At 42.3% G+C, this 16893-nt stretch overlaps 1 protein-coding gene across 2 annotated transcripts; it reads left to right on the plus strand.

Moving 5' to 3' along the window:
• Positions 1-369: 369 nt before the first annotated feature.
• Positions 370-16035, plus strand: NPY (neuropeptide Y). Of its 2 annotated transcripts, none has more exons than XM_044450760.1 (4): positions 370-442; positions 2448-2635; positions 11852-11932; positions 15592-16035. In XM_044450760.1, the coding sequence occupies exons 2-4, from the start codon at positions 2448-2450 to the stop codon at positions 15614-15616; spliced, it is 294 nt and encodes a 97-aa protein (XP_044306695.1). In that variant the 5' UTR covers positions 370-442; the 3' UTR covers positions 15617-16035. The 2 variants fall into 2 exon arrangements, with proteins under 2 accessions (XP_044306695.1, XP_044306697.1); XM_044450762.1 differs by having other exon boundaries at positions 2454-2635.
• Positions 16036-16893: the final 858 nt, after the last annotated feature.

Below are 16893 nucleotides of genomic sequence, written 5' to 3' on the forward strand. Positions count from 1 at the left end.
CCCAGGGGGACCAAAGATCTTCTCTCTAATTCCAGGGGCTGATCGGTCAAAGCCTTGGGGCTGTTGGGGGATCTGGTGGCATCAGGGGCAACATCCCGCTTGCGTCCTCGCCTGCGCTGGGAAGAGTTGCCCGAGCAGAGACGGCTGGGCGAGCGCTGCGGACCCCCCTTCCTTGCCTCTCTCCCCACTCGCCTGCTCCCGAGTCCCTTGTCTCCGGCGACGCAGCCCACTCTGACGCCCCTCCCGGGGCAAGGCGCGGGCGGCGAGCTGGGCGCGGGAGGGGGCGAAGCGGGAGTCAGCGAGGCGTGATAGCCCGAGGCCCCTCCTGCCTGCTGGGGAAACCATAAAACACCTCGCCGCGGCGCGCAGCCCCACACTGGAGAGCGGATCCACTCGCCAAGGCAGCGGCGGAAGAAGAGCGAAAGCCTCGGCTGCACAGAAGGTGAGCAGAGAATCACCTGCCTCGTCTCCCTCTCCCCTCTCCATCCTCCCCTCTCTCTTGCCTCCCTTTCTTTCAGCTCCGGATTCCTCTTCTCGCCCGGCTCTTTGCTAGAGTTGGTGTCCCGCAAACGTGTGGTTTAGACTCCCTTCCTTCGCTGTCCCGCCGCTTTCCGCTTCCTCGCCCAGCCGAGCTGCCCCGGGTCCCTCTCCGGGATCAAAGCCTCTCCTCCTAACCCGCTCTTGCTCCTCCGACGCGCCGAACTTTTGCGTGCGCGCCACCCTTCTCCTCTCCTTCCGAAGCAGTATTTCCTCGGAAACAAACCCCGCTGCCCTCCTCCCGAGTAAGCGTGCGCCTCGGATGCAGCGGGAGGAAAGGCAGTGGTCCGTTCCCAAGACTTTGTCTCACTTCCATCCCTCACTCTCATCCACGGATCTGAGCAACAGGGAGGAAGGGAGAGAAAGACTGAGAGGAAGAGAGATCTTTTCCTTCCTGCGTTTGCCTTCTTTGTCCGAATCTGGAGTTTGGAACCCCAGCCCTCGGCTGAAAAATGTTAGAATCCCATAAACCAAAATGAAACGCTTTAAAAGCAAAACAAAGTAAAACGAAGTTGGCATATAATCAGCTTAGAATCCATCAGTTCTTGTCTAGCTGAGAAGGAACCCTAACTTAATAGCAGAGGGCACTTGATTTACTGGGAAAGGTTCCAGGTTCAACTGCTGGTATCTCCACAAAGAGCTGCTAGGAAGTAGGGTGGGGGCTGGCTGGAACCTGGAGAATGACTGTAGACCAGTTTCCTCAGCTTGGTGCCTCCAGTTGTGTTATGCACAACTCCCATTGTCCTTGACCACTGGCCATTCTGGGGGAAACATTGGAAACTTACTGGACTGGTGAAGGCTGCTGTGGACTGCTGCCAGCTAAGAGGACAAATGCTTTGCAATAAACTGCTTCCTATGCTCCCCCCCCCCCCCACTGCTTAGTACAATCACAAATTCCCTCCTTCAAACAAGAATCTGGCAAGTTCCTTAAGTTTTCTGACTCATTTTTTATAAATAGGATACAATGATACACTTCAGAAACATGATAGGAATCTCTGTGATTACTTGTTGATTGAACTTACAGATAAAATTTACGTTAAGCATAGGCAATGTCAAGGGTAGGAACCATCAAGATGTTTTGGACTACAGCTTCCATCAACTCCAGCCAGCATTACCAATTGGCAGGCATTGTAGCTGTTGCAGTTCAAAACATCTGGAGGAAACTTGGTTGCTTACTCCTGATTTCATAGGTTTCTTCCTCTTCATCTCCAAAATTCAGGATGTTTACTGAGCCAATTTCTCTTGGTGAAAGGAGTTGCAAGCTTTCGTGTTTTATGTAGCTTTTTTTGCCAAACAGAAGGGAAAGAGTAGCCCATTAAGAGTGAGTTAATGACACCAAGTACTGATTCCAGTCTTTGGAAAGACAGGCATGGATTTGCAGTTGGACTTTCCCAAACTTTGCCCCAGAATCTATTTCAAAACTGATGGCCGGACTTAGAACATGTGCTGAATAGTTGTTTCTCTGATTTATTTTTAAAAAATTATATACCTTCTTTCATTCATTCATTCACCTAAAAAAAGATCCAAGGGAAAGTGAAAAACATGTTTTTAAAACATACACACTACAAAATGCACATGCTCACACACACACAACAAAACATACTTCTGTCTCTCTATTAGATCCCTGTATGAGCCTGTGAGCACAGTAGTGGGTCTGGAGATGTAATTCTCCAAGACAACAGACATGGTTTCCTTCCACACATCTCTTGATTTTAGAAACGAGCCCTGGGTCAACAGTATTTCATGGATATGAACAGTTGTGTTTTTCACAGGGTCTTTCTGAAAGAAGAGGCCTGTTGATCATCTTCTGTAGTTGTCATTCTGCCCTGCCAAAAACAACTGTTGGTAGAGATAATGCTTACTGCCTTATCTCTCCTTGTTACCCCACCGCACCCCATCCTTCCCTTCAGATGCAGGGGACCATGCGATTGTGGCTGTCCGTCATGATGCTTGCCCTCTGCCTGCTGATCTGTCTGGGGACACTGGCAGAAGCGTATCCATCCAAACCAGACAGTCCTGGTGAAGATGCACCTGCAGAAGACATGGCCAGATACTACTCGGCACTGAGGCATTACATCAACCTCATCACACGGCAGAGGTAGGTACAGCAGGATAGCCTACCACACATGGGAATCCCAGATTCATAAGAATTCCAGCACCTGGGATTCTCCAGGTGCTGGGAATCCCAGATTCATAAGAATCAGAAAGGTAGCTAAGGTAGTCTGTTGCATCAAAAATAACCAAGAGTTTTGTGGCACCTTGAGGAGTAGAACATTGTTTAACTGCATGAGTTTTCATGGACTACTGCCCAGGTTATAATACGCAGAGTGTGATCCCCAGTTTCATGATATGGTTGAAAGAAGCTATACAGAATAGAGCTACAGTCAATTTAGTTATTTATCACGCTTTATATTCTGCCCTGTTTCCACACACACATGCACAGCACACAGAAATTGATCCATGTTCTTAAAGAGTTCATAGTCTAGATTTATGAGGAGATTCTAATTCCCCTTATCTATGGAAATGTAAGGAATCTAATAAATTCCTTATTTCTAATTTTTTCCTTTGTGGAAATCAGGAGTTATCCTTCATCTTACGTTTGTGACCAATGCAAATAAGCAGCACTTGGTGAAATTCTCCCCTTCAATGAAACTTTTAAACATCTAAGCTTTATACATGTGTCAAGCTTTGGGTACTTTTATCTTAGCCACCTGCTTGCACCTTTATCCCTAGGAATCCAGACACAATTCATCTCACACTCTTGCATTCATTTCTCTACCACCAATTGCCATATCTTTCCACCCCACCCTGCAAATGATTATATAGTGCAATTAAAAACAAAACAAAACAAAACAGTAACACTTGCAGTGGAAGCTTTCGTGCATGAAGTACTGCTGTTATCCCACCTTCAATGGTGGAATTTTGTAAAATTATCTGATATTCTCCAGATGTTTTCAGCTGCAACTTCCATAAGATGGAAGAATAGTTAATGTCCAGGGATTCTAGGAAATGCAGGTCAACACATCTGGCAGGACGTAGGATACCACCCGTCACCCAGTCCAGCCTCATTGTCATTCCTGCCTGCTACCCTTGCCTGTTTTTAAAAGCCTCTGTGAAATGGACGGCTTTCCTTTTTAGCAGAGAGTCCAGTCTTACAGGTGCAGGACTGCAGGTGGCGCAGTGGTTTAAACTGCTGAGCTGCTGGGCTGGTTGATCGAAAGGTCGCCGGTTCGAATCTGCACAACGGGGTGGGGTCCCATTGCTCTGTCCCAGCTCCTGCCAACCTTGCAGTTCGAAAGCATGCAAATGCAAGTAGATAAAAAGGTACCACTTCGGTGGGCAGGTAACAGCGTTCCATGCACTTCGGTGTTTAGTCATGCCGGCCACATGACCACGGAGACTGTCTGCGGACAAACACTGGCTCCCTCGGCTAGGAAACGGGGATGAGCACCACCCCCTAGAGTCAGGCATGACTGGATGTAACGTCAAGGGGAAACTTTTACCTTTACCTTTACCAGTCTTACAGCAGAGATTGGGAGATTCACGGGACAGGGTGGGAACATCGGTAATGTCATCTTTGCTTAAAAAGCCAGGACAGCATGCTCCAGCACCCCTGCATATACAAGTTTTGAAGACAAGACATATACCTATCTTCTGAGAAAAGGCAAAATTGACGTCAGGCTTCTGGAGTGCAGGTCATGATTGCCTTACTTTCCAAAAGATTTCCCTCTACTTCCATTGATAAATAGATAACAGCTGGGTGATCAGAAGAAATCACAGTGGCTTTTCTCAGCTACTGCAGTGCCAGCTGATTTACCTAATTATCTTTGTGATGTATGACTTTTCATGTTTGAACTCTGCACAGTATGCAGCAGGAGTGGCTTTGAACCCCGCAACCCCAGAGCTCTACCTTAAGTTATGGGTTCTGGGGTGGTTTTGAAGCACGACACATGACCAGCTTTTTTGCCCCATGATCATGCAAACCCATCTAATGAGCCTTTATGTGGGGGCTACTAGATAATAAGAAATCCCCACCAAACTAGAACAGCATTAGTAAATACAAAACACAAATACTTTGTGGTCATTTTGTTCACATCTGAAGAACCCCTAATTCAAGAGTGGGAGGAAGGGAACTTGATCATTAATCTTGTTTATAATTTATGCCAGGAGGTCTAAGGAAATCAACACTTGTCTCTCTGTGGATGTGAGGAGACAGGCAGGTCATTGCCTCTTGCAAGGTATACCTCATAGAGAGTTGGCAGACCATCTATAAGAAATTTTTTAAATCTCATGTTCATTCATCATCATCTACCCACTTAGAACTGAGAACAAAGACTGCATCATGCCATGAACAGACACTTAACATGGAAGGAGGAGTATACTCATCATTTGGTAATGTTTACCAAGAGATGACGTACAAAGTGGAATCTATTAGTGGCAGAATGTGGTTTAATTAATTGATCCACAATTTTCAAGATTGTACACTGTGTGTGAATTGCTTCCACTTTGCATGAACAACATCCAATTGGTGCAGTAGTAGGTTATGCAAATCCAGTGGATTATTTGTGGGTTAAACATCCAAAACTAGCATAAGAATTATTCCTAGATTAACTTTGGGCTGTTTAACCCACAAATAGTCCAGCATTCATCTTTGTACAGCATGCAAAGATGGGCTGATTGTAGGCTGATTGTACAAAAGTGGCAGTGGCTCATGACCCAGTAATCATAGGTTGGTTAATTAACTTAGAGTTTGCCACTGTTATGTGTGAACTGGATCACATTGTACCTATATAAGCATTTGGTAATTTGATTGATATGTGGGTTCCCCCCAAGGGATGACAAGCTGCAGTAGGCAGACATCAGGGTTGCAGGATGTATTTTGATTATGTTCACTAGAACTCTGAGATTCACCAGCTGAAGTGTGATGGGAAAATAGAGTTAAAGAATTTTGAACCTCTGTTTGGAGTGTCAGAACTGAATGGAGTTCACAGATTTTCCACACATAAATCCATACTTAGTCACTCCAAAATGTATCAATTTCAGAAGTACAATGTTGTTGCTCTTCTTAAATAACTGGGAGTGAGAAATACTTGCTGGTCTACTACAAGGTACTGAGAGATCTACTGATTTTGTGTACTACTTTGTCCTTTTATACTTAAGTAGGAACTTATGGGAAAAGGAGGAGGTAGAAATCTGATGATTTTGCAGGGCAATATGAACAACCAATACGCCCAATAGTTGCAAATGAGCTGGGCTATGGTGAATTGCCATGATCACATATATTTAACTTGTTTGTGTGAGAAATTAGGCATTGGGATGGATCCAGACTTAGTTGTGGTTAGAATAGACCTATTAAAATCAACAGGAAAAGTAAGTCATTACTAACTTAAGTCCTTTTGATTTCAATGAGTCTACTTTAAGTATGACTAAGTTCTTTTTATAAAGGTATGGCAGCTCAAGGCAATATGGATAGTTTAGGATAGTTGTCCAGAGAATTCTATGTAACAGGTGATGGTATTCATTTTCTCTGGCTAGGCCTATCCTTTTTCTGACTTGACCAGGGAGTTCCTCAAGTCAATGGTATATCATATGAACATCTGCTGTTTCCTCTGATCACTCACTATTCAATGGAAACACAAACAAGGAGATTTGTGACTCCTTAAAGCTGGGGTGGGCAACTTGTGGCCCTCCAGATGTTTTGTCCGAAAACCTCCCAGCTGCCCTAGTTAGCATAGCCAATGATGAAGGGTCATGGAGGCTGTTGGCCATAATATCTGCAGGGTCACAAGATGCCCACCCTTGCTGTACAGGAAAAATGATCATGGCATATAATTTCATGTACTGGTACCTACTTCATCCATGTAAGTGGACCTTATATCATCATAAATGTGTTAGGATCGGGTCCAGGAACTTCCTGCCATGAAAGGAAAAGCTTCACTCACAGAAGGCCCCTGAGAAGACCTTTGTTCCACTGGACACTGCTGTTCAATCCATTCAGTAGCATTTCTTGACTCTTTATGCAGCATTTTTTGGAAAGTGATTGCCGGGGGAAGAAGGTGTGGAGAGGACCACTTTCATCAGCGCAGATGATCCAGTGTAAATCTAGATCCAACCCCTGGTCTTTAAGGTGTTGCAAGACCCTTTGTTGTTTTTGCTGCAACTGGAAGTTATGTAATAGGTTTATTGTATTAAGCCATAGGCCATTACAAATTTACAAAGCCATGAAATATAATTTAACACGGAAAGCCTTAAAACAGATATGACAAGTTAATTAAGACTAGAATAGTTAAAAATAAAAATGACATAAAAAGTAAAAATGGACTGGTCATGCATGAAGAAACTACCCCCTTCAATACCTCCCTAGATCTTATCTTCTTGGCTTCCAAGGCAAAGACAGAGACGATGACTCACGTGTATCAAAACCTAATAACAGAAATACTATTTTCTCAGAGTCAGGACATGCATTTATAGCAGGTAAAATACTGGACAAGAATTTGTCTCTAGGCTCTCTACATAGAGAGCAATAAATAATGTAGTGGGAAAGGTACTTATGTAGCTTCAAGGGATCCACAGTTACAGACATGGTGCTCCATTGGAATTTGAGAATATTGGCCAAACAGAAGAGCTGTATGCATAGTTTGAAAACAAAGGGCTGTAAAAGCTATCCTAAAGTTGAAATTAGAGATATTAACTGAGTAGCTAACTCTAAAATGATCAGTTTATACCAAGGGGCTACTTCAGAATTTAAAATTGATGATCACTCTGTTAGGGCATCTGAATTGTAGATCCTATTCCTGAGGTGACGTCAGCTGTGGCCCCTCGGAGATCATCAGGGATGGAGTATCTCTAGATGATGACATTAAGAAATCCAGAACATTTGGAATCTTTTAATAACAGAGTCAATGATTTGTGACCTAGCGAATTGAGACAAGACGAAATGTTCCTGTTCAAATGCTTTATGACTGCTAGGTGTACACGAGCCCTAAGAGAAATGGGAGTTATTAAAGGAGTTATAGTTCCTGAGATGCTCTTTGCTTGGGCTCTACTTTGTTTCATATGCCATCAGCCATGATTGTATCCAGTGGTGCAGAATCCTGCTGCAGTGATCCATGCCTTGGTACTCCCTTTCTGGATTACTGTAACATGGCATACATTGTTAGCCTTTGAAGATGGTCCAGAAACTTCAACTAGTGCAAAATAAAGCTATAGGACTAACATTTTGATCATATTATGGTACCCTGTCTTACTGTATGTACACTGGCTTCCAGCTCATTCATAGCTCCCATTCAAAGCAGTGGCTTTGAAGATCTATGTGGCTTGGAACCACTAAAATCGATGATAGTAATGTAAACCTCAGCAGGTGTATTCTAAGTATGATTAATTTATACCTGTTATGATTTTAATGCTTAAGGTATTTATAATTGTATTGCTCTCTGCTTTTAATTTTTATATGAGTGTTGAAAAGCAGATTATAATTTTTGAAATAAAAAGAATACATTTCCTCAGATGTAGGTCATGTTATCCATGCATTTTTCAAAATGCATGGATAACATATGTTATGCTGGAATTAACCTTTTTAGGAAAAGGAGAAAGCACAGTCTTATTAGAGTGATGGTAAAGATAAATTATTCTGGGCAGCCATTTTTAGAATTCAGAGTGAATACTGAGGTAAAATCCATCCACTTGGATACCACAATAGCTTAATTTTGCTGTTTATTAGATCTCCCAGGAAGTGATTACAACACAGTCCAGCTTTGGCTCATCCCCTAATTGATTTAGTATTCAAAACCAGCTGAGATAGTTTTAATTAGGTTTTCGCTGGTTCTGTGCTCTTACAGTCAGAAGAATTGAATTAGGAGGGAAGAAGATAATATCGTCTTGTTAAAGACGCCTCAGCAAACTGCTAACTTACTGTCTGTGCAATAAAGACCCAAAACTGAAGCAGCAGCTTATGCTTCTGTTCAGACAAAAGTGAGCTGTTCTGAGACCTGTTTTGGGTAAATATAGGGTAAAAATGTTTTAAATTAAAACAAACAAAAATAAAATTTGTCATGGCATACACTCCCAAAAGCAAACCTACTGTGTGAACCAATGGATCACAGATATGAGCTTCAATTCCTATAACTGTTACATATTTTCATCAGTGATTGCTGCTGTCTATAGACGTGATACTTAGATCACAGTTCTCCAGGTGTACACCTACCAAGCTATAACAGCTCCTCTGGAGAATCCAGTCGTGGTTGAATCAAGGTTTTTATAGGGTTGTCAGTCAAAGAGCTCCAAAAGAAGGTGCTTTTAAAAAAAGAAGACATCTGATGCATGTAGGAAGCCATCTTCTGGTCAACATGGGTGCTCTGCACTACCATACTGGCTAAGGCATTTTTTTGAACAAATTAAAAAAGGAGACTCATGAAAAGAAACACAAGAGCCAGAAGTTCATCATCTGAATATAGAAAACATATGAGGAGCAGGAGGGTAATAGCTTTACCTCCTTGTATGTTTGTCGCCCTTTCTATTCTTGGGGAGCAACATTCTGGAGAGGAGACCTTCCTGTAAGCTTGAAGGCTCTGTGCAGTTTGAGCCCTGGTTTTTCCATGTTCTTGATTACAGAGAGAGCCTTCATAAAAACAGGAAGCTCTCCTGTTCAGAAACTCAACCTCCATGAGCAGAGAATTTGTTGAGGCATAAAATGCAAGGCATAAAATGGCACATTACTTATGGATTGGATTCAGAGTTAGTCGTGCTTAGAACTGGTGCCCTGAAATCCCCACCCTGCTATGTGGCCACCAGAATGCAACCCCAGATTCATTCTCCATCTGCTCCATCTTTCTGATCTCCAGCAGGATTTGTGCTCAGATCCTGTGGGTGATGTTTGGACAGGCAGAGGAGAAGGTACACTTTCAGCAGGATCTTGTCTTCTAGATCTTGTCTGATATCTCTAAGGATGTCCTGTGCACATATAGGGTTTAGAACATATGGGCATCAGTTAAAAATTTGTATGTCTGTTTTTAGCTCTCACACAGCAGGGTCTCTGGCTGTACTCCAGTTATGTGAATAATAAACACTTTAAGGGATATTAATGTACCTGGTTTTTAAGGACCAGGTGTATGTTTGGGAAATGAAATTATAGGACATTTTGATCCTTGCCTCAGAAATACTCTTACAATAACTCTCCCTCTCTTGCCAGTGAATTGAAGAGCACTTGTATTGTGTCCTAAACAGACATGACATTCACAAGGATTCATGTGGCAGCTGTCAGTAAATGTTTGGGACTCAGCCAGTTTGCTCTCTGCCCAGCTCTGTTAGTGGATTGATTCTACTTTTCAGTGATGTATGATGCAATATGTGCTACTATTGGACAGGAGAACTTCAGAAGAAGGGCCTTATCCAGGCTTAGTTCTATAGTTCCTTTGAAATCAAAGGGACCCAAGTTAGATCAATGCTGGAATAAGCCTGCAGCCTCCTTCCTACTTCTTCTATGGATGTCAGTCTTCTCCAGTCTGCTGCCCTCCAGATGGATTGGAGTACAACTCCCAGCATCCCCATCTGGAACACAGCAGGTTGGGAAGGCTATACTGTGGCAAGGAAGAAATACTTGAGAACATGTCTGTATGAAGACATGTAATAGGTGGGGCCAAAGCAAAAGGGAAGGACCAAAATCCCCCTAAGTGCCAGCATATTATAACTTTAAGTTCTAAAAACAACCCCTTAAGAAAGTCATGAAGACACCTTGGAATGAGGAAGGGGGAAGTACACAAAAGCTGGGAAGCTACTAAGCCACCGGCAGTCAGGGGCAAGGGGAAGAACCAGGGAAACATGGTGTGGCCTTCTGAGAAACCCTGGAAAGTCCATTGGGTCTCCATGCCTAAGGCTTTTCACTCTGCACTAGCATAGCCTGACGAATGCCGCCATACTGGTGGCATGGGATTTTGCCCAGACTAACAAATAGATTTGGTTTCATGATGTTAGAACTGTTTTGGAGATACTGATTTAACCCACCCAGGGAGCCTTGTGGCTAATGGGATGGGATAAAAATCTACTAAATAAAAATAAAATAAATTTATGATATCAAAGCATAAGGGGATAGAAGCTTTGCTTAAATTCTATTATATTTATTGCAGCTTCATCGTTATTATACAAGTCAGCATCCAGAAGTGCTGTCAACTGACATCAGGAAGAATGGACAATAGGATCAGTTTGTTGTTTTTAATTTGGTAAACTAACATTAGAAGTCCAGGGATTTTCTTTAACAATACTGATTCATTCTACCATAGAAGCTCTGGCCACATCTAAACACACCAGAGAAAGCAAGCAAACTGAACTTTCAAATCATCCAGGTCAGAACAGTCTTGGAAGTGAGCACCCTGTACTCCAGAATTAGTACACAGAGACTTTATGATGAAACTGGTTCTCCTAGAAGTCTTGTATTTTTTTCTATCTTCAATCCTCCAAATATGGTTTCAAAAAGTTTATTTTAAGGGCTCCCTTTCTGTCTAAGTTCCAAATCTGTAAACTAAGAAATTCTGCAATCGCTTTGGAATGGAAGGATACAGGGTGCACTCTATATTCCTTCTGTAGTACAATTCTGTACTATACAGATAGGCAGCCTGGTGTCCTTCAGATGCTTTCAACTACAACTCTCAGGATTTCTGACCATGGCCTTACTGGCTGGGGATTCTGGGGGTTGTAGTCTGAAACACTTGGGGGCTACCAGGCAGTCTACCCTTACTAGACCTGTCTACTTACAAGAATATCCTAATGGGGCTAAATTCCAGATGACTATGCCTAAGATTGCAGTCAGCCAGACCAATGCTAAGTGGAGTCAGGAGCTCAGGAACAGTAGGGCACATCCACAGGCCCACCAACTTGTGGCAGGCCAGAGCAGAAGATTGGGAAACCTTCTATCTCCCCTCCCTGGGGAAGAGGGGCCTTAAAGTGTTTTTCTTTCATTTATTGCAACACAAGGTCATTTTCCTACCCCAACTCCAGATTTGTGTGAGTCCAAAGCTGGATCCAATTTGTCCGTGGCCATCTGCCCATTTCCAGTGTTGAAAGAACCACTGATTGTAGTTTTCCACAAGCAAAAGAGGAGATTCTGCTTTGATGAAGCCTTCACTAGCACCACCAGAACTTCTGTCTTCCCCTTCTCTCCATGCACAGACAAAATGGAGCCGGCTGACTGCAGAGCAAGAAAACCAGCTATCCACTGAGTAATAAATCCTGACAGAAATTTAGATTGAAAGTGTGTGTGTCTTTCTCTTGTCTCTTTACATTATAAGTGTTACATAGATGCATGTTTATATTATTTTAACAGGTATGGAAAGCGATCCAGCCCAGAGACCCTGATCTCTGATCTTCTGTTGAGAGAAAGCACAGAAAATATTCCTAGATCTCGGTAAATATATTAAGGGTTTGCAGGGAGGGTTGGCAATACTTACATTCTTCAGCAGTTTCTCTAAACTATTGATATTTAATCTAGAAAATAATACTTGAAAGCTCATTTTTTACTTTGAGAGATTGTAGCCAATTTTAGACTGCTGCTGTAAAGCCTGTAACCATATAATGCTTTGGTAATTGCCAAATTTAGCTTGACATTTCCAAGAGAAGAAACTGTAAAATGCATGTTTTATTGTGCTGTGAGATATATGGTAAATTTTGCTTTGTAGTTCTTCTACAAACTTTTGGGATGTTACCTGAGGATAAGGCTTCCACTTTCTGCCAATACCTTCTTTTTCTCTCTCTGTCCGATATATATAGTCTAAACATAATTTCAGGTGAGTAATGTAAAAAATCTGCATTAAATAGATAGGAAAGGATACTTCCAAAGTTAAGCTCCTTTTGGTCTCATTGATTTCAGTGGCAGAGAGCTAAACATGGGCTTAACCATTTACTTTAATATATGTGTATAAGAGTAGCTGAAATGTATAAGTAGGGTGAGGTCACAGACCAACTGTCTTCTATACTTTCTCTCCAAGTAGATTAAAAAGAAAGTAATGTTGGAAAATAAGGATGGGAATGGATATTCTTTGTACTGCCTACTGTAGCCTTCATCAAACTGGTGACCTCTAGAGGTTTCAGCTGTCAGCTCCGTTAGCTCCAGCCAGCATGGCCAATGGGCAGGTATATTGGTCCAAGGAATCTCCAGAGCACCAGCTGGGTCAAGGGTGAACAGTTGCACAGAACTATCTACTACTGGGGTCTTCTTCATGGTGCCTGGACCATTTTGTGCATGGACAATCCTCCTCCATGATAGCCGTTTTGTGAGAGAGTCCATGACTCACACTCAAAACTCCAAATATGCCCATCAGCCCAGCAAGCTGAGGATTCCTGTTCTAGCAGGCAAAAGATTTTCATATCATCTGTGTTCAGGGAATTGTTAATTTGTTCCTTCCTCATCTTTTCCTGGGCTATGATCCCTGTTATTAAAAATAAATGTCAAGGTTGGGTTTTGGTCAGCCATGGTGCAAACCAAGTCTACTGAGAATGGCACATTTATTCTTCTGAAATTCAGAGTCTGAGATTTTAAAAACATTTTTTGAATGAAAACAGGAGTCAGAGATTAGAACCAACCGCTGATGATGAAAAATGTTTGTTGTATGGCTTAGCAAAAGATTAAAATGTCTGTTTTTAAGATAAATGCAGTGAGCATTGGCTGTTAGCTGAAACTGGTTCTGTGGTTATTCCTATCGACTCCCTCCCAAAAATCCTATTTCCAATGCTGCAGTGTTCAAAGAGATGTGTAAAGAGTCAGCGAAATGACCCCAAGACATTTTTACATTGTTTTGATAGGTATTAAAATAAATGGCTCTTACTAGAATTTCATTTCTAGCGTGCAGCAGCTAAACAGACCTTAACAAGGAGCACCCCATGGTGCCATGGCATCACATTACAGTAATTCTTCCCTGTTTTGTTGAGGATCCCTTAGGAACTGTGTGTGACTGTGCAAATCCTATTGAACAGAAAATCACCTACATATGATGATAGAGCATAAGCTAGACCAGGCCTTGATTTAGACTTCTCTGTGCATTTTTGAAGTACACATAGTTGCTTGTTCCTTTCATAGAAAGCAGCTTCTGTCCTCAGAGCAATCCATTAGATCATTGCATAGTAGGCAATTTTGTCCCATAATTTGTCTTTTATCAGAGATTTTCATCTGAAATGCTGATTTAGGATTAATAGCCCTGCAAAGATAAATACATATCACCAGGTGGACCATTAAAAATAATGAAAACCAAATCCATATTAGTATTAGGCAACCAACCAAAGGATCTCAGAAATTGAAAGATCTCTAAATCTAATCTTCCATCCTAATCTTCCATCAGGCAAAATGGAACAAGAAGCAGGCTTGGATGAGGAAAAGTAGGAATGGGGGAGCAGGGGAACCCTGACAGAAGTTCACAGAGTCTGTATGTTCTGAGTTCCAGGGTGAAGTAAGGCACAGGGAGTCCCTGGGCATTCAAACACTGCAGACACCATCCAGTCAGGGTATTTCCCCCTCTATATACCTTCCACTCCTGCAAAACTTCTGTAAGTTCTTGCCAGAAGGGCAAGTGCCACACACACAAGTCTGTGTGCCACATGCATAACATTTCTGTCTGAGGACCAAATTCAATCTTGGGGCTGCATTCTAATGGTAGGCAAGACTGAGAGCAAACAGAACAGGGCCAAAACATCCCAGTATATGTTAGTTTAAAGCCAAAGGCACAAAAGCTGAGAAACCAGTGAGCAGTCAGGAGAATGGGGTTGTGCCAGGGGATAGGTGCAGCCATCTGGGGAAACCCAGAGGACTAGTTTTTGGCCCATGGGCTGAAGTTCAGTGCCCCTCCTCTGTACTGTGAGGCACAGAAGTGAGCCTGAGGCCTGCTTGACCCATGAGCTTCTCCCAGGCACAAACCATTGCATGTGACCAAGATGTAAGGGCGGTCACTGGCTTCCATGATGGTCTCTTTGTGCAATCCATTCATCCTGGCAGTGATGAAGGCAAGCTGGAAGGGTGTCCAGGTGTCAGTGTATAGACTTCCAGATCACATGTAATTCTCAGCATGTAATGAACAGGGAGGAGACATGCATCCTTCTCTCATCCACTAATGTAACCTAACACATGTTTTATGACCATAAAATCGTTTCAACTCTCTCTAAAGGCTATGATCCTATATACAGTTGGGAGTAGGTCCCTCTCAACTCAGCTCAGAGAAAGAAATTATGGGAGTTTTTTAAGGGTAGGGTTGTAGGGGCAGCTGTGGAGAGGATAGATTGCTTCAACCTGCCAGTTTCATGTCCTTAATTCTAGATCTATTCCAGTATTAAAGTCAAGAACTATATTTTGCAATATAAAGCAGTATTTTAAACTCAGATTACAATTGCATATGCATAATCAAGTGTAAAAAAAGGGCTAATTTTTAGCATGCTGTTAACAAAATAATATTTTGATTATTTTGAGAAAGGGAGAAATGTCATCAGTCATAAACAGCAGTACAATGACCAGAGATGGATCAAACTTGCTGAGTTCTTCAGTGGCACAGAAATTGCCATTACTGATTTAGCCGCTGTAGAAGAGAATCAGATCCAGACCTTCCTAAATCAGGAGCCATTCTTGAAAGTGAAAATCTTCAGTTTCTGTTCATCAGTGGTTTGGTTCCAAGATCTGCTTTCTGTGCAAGAAAGGGACCATCCACGGGAGGAAAGGCTCCCTGCGTGGAAGGTCCCTCTGCTCAGCGTTTGGGATTCCCCCACAATGCAGCTCACCCCATTCAGTGGGATCTTGACTTGCTCAGCTGAAGGAGGCTGGAGGAGCTGCTGTGGGCAGTACAGGTGGGGAAGTCCACTTGCATAAGCCCAGGTTATCCCCTATAAATCTGAATCCAACCCCCTTTATCAAACTTACCTGCCTTCTTTCCACTCTACTGTGTGACAATATTGTGGATTGGACTGCAAATGGTAGCTTACCACATGTCTTTTTAAGCAAACATAATAATATTGAAAAATGCAGATTATCCAGAGTTCTCTTTTATTCTCTTACTATCAGGATTTCTCCTTTTTCTCCTTCTATTACAGGTATGAAGAACCTGCGATGTGGTGATGGAAAGAGCCCATCTTCAGTCTTTCCCCTAGTTTTCCATCCATCTTCCATTGCTAGAAGACCAGCTGGAGCTTCACTGTGCCCCATCCCTGCACCATAACTGCATGCAACCATTGTACTGAATTCTGTAGAATTTTTCCTTCATTATCCATGTACATACATTTATTTAAATAAATTACTTGTGCACTCTCAATGGTAACATTTTACATGAGAGGGACACACACACACACAGAGAAGCCATTATAATGGGTAAATATTTGTTTTTAAGCTATTAAAATTGAGTTACAACTGTCTTACACTTTGCTGTCAGATGTGGCATGAGCAATTATCACAGCACCAACTCTAATGGTTGTAACCAGTGGGGCTCAATTTAAGATTTAATTTATAGAACACTATTGTTTCATGACAATTGCTGCCCATGATGCAACTGAGAAAAATAAAATGATATGGACAGTGCATATTCTTCTAAACAGTGTACAGAATATTATTTACTGCCTTGAGAAACCTTTTGACTTTTTTAGAATAGGAAAGTTTTTTTTAGAATAGGAAACGGGTCCATGATCCACTGAATTCTTCTATACCCTCGAAACTAAGAAAAAGTCCATTTGTTTTAAGATTATCCACAGATAAAATAACTCCCATTGTTTTTTAAGATAAGAGAAGAATGAGTTCAGCAGAAGAAGGATTTGTGTTAAGGAAAAATACTGAGTGTTTAGCACAGGGCTGAACTATCTGTGATCCACCAAACCAAACACGGCCCACCATCAGGGCTGGTATAATCAGGTGCTTGCTGATAGCCCTTTTCAGAAGAAATTACTCCCAGTCCTGCTGAAACAGCCAGCAAACTCTCTCTGCCACCACACCTGTGGGGTGTGTGCCTGCAAAACAGCTGCTGCTCTTGCTTCCCTGACTGAGCCCTGGTGGGGGGGCCATGTTGGTGCTCACTAACTATATGATATTGTAATAATACATTATACAAATAATTTATTGTTTGTACCAACTGCAAACTTATTCTCCAAGTGTGGCTCCTTATCTAGGTAAAATCCATGCCCAAAGTTTTACAGAAGAACAAAAGGTCTTTTGAAGAACACCCCAACCCTAAGATTGCCACAGGGACAGATCTAAAACCGCTGAAAGACAATCGAGCATACCAAATAGCCACAGCATATTGGCTGATTGTTGGAGGGGAGGAAATGAGAAATCAGGGGAGGCAGAGGGAATGGAATGGAATAGATTATCCTAGAATTAGAGATGGCTTACAGGCTGAGATCCTGAAC

Source organism: Varanus komodoensis, unplaced genomic scaffold (genome assembly GCF_004798865.1).
Source record: "Varanus komodoensis strain SLA01 unplaced genomic scaffold, ASM479886v1 scaffold68, whole genome shotgun sequence".
Classification (NCBI taxonomy): Eukaryota; Metazoa; Chordata; class Lepidosauria; order Squamata; family Varanidae; genus Varanus; species Varanus komodoensis.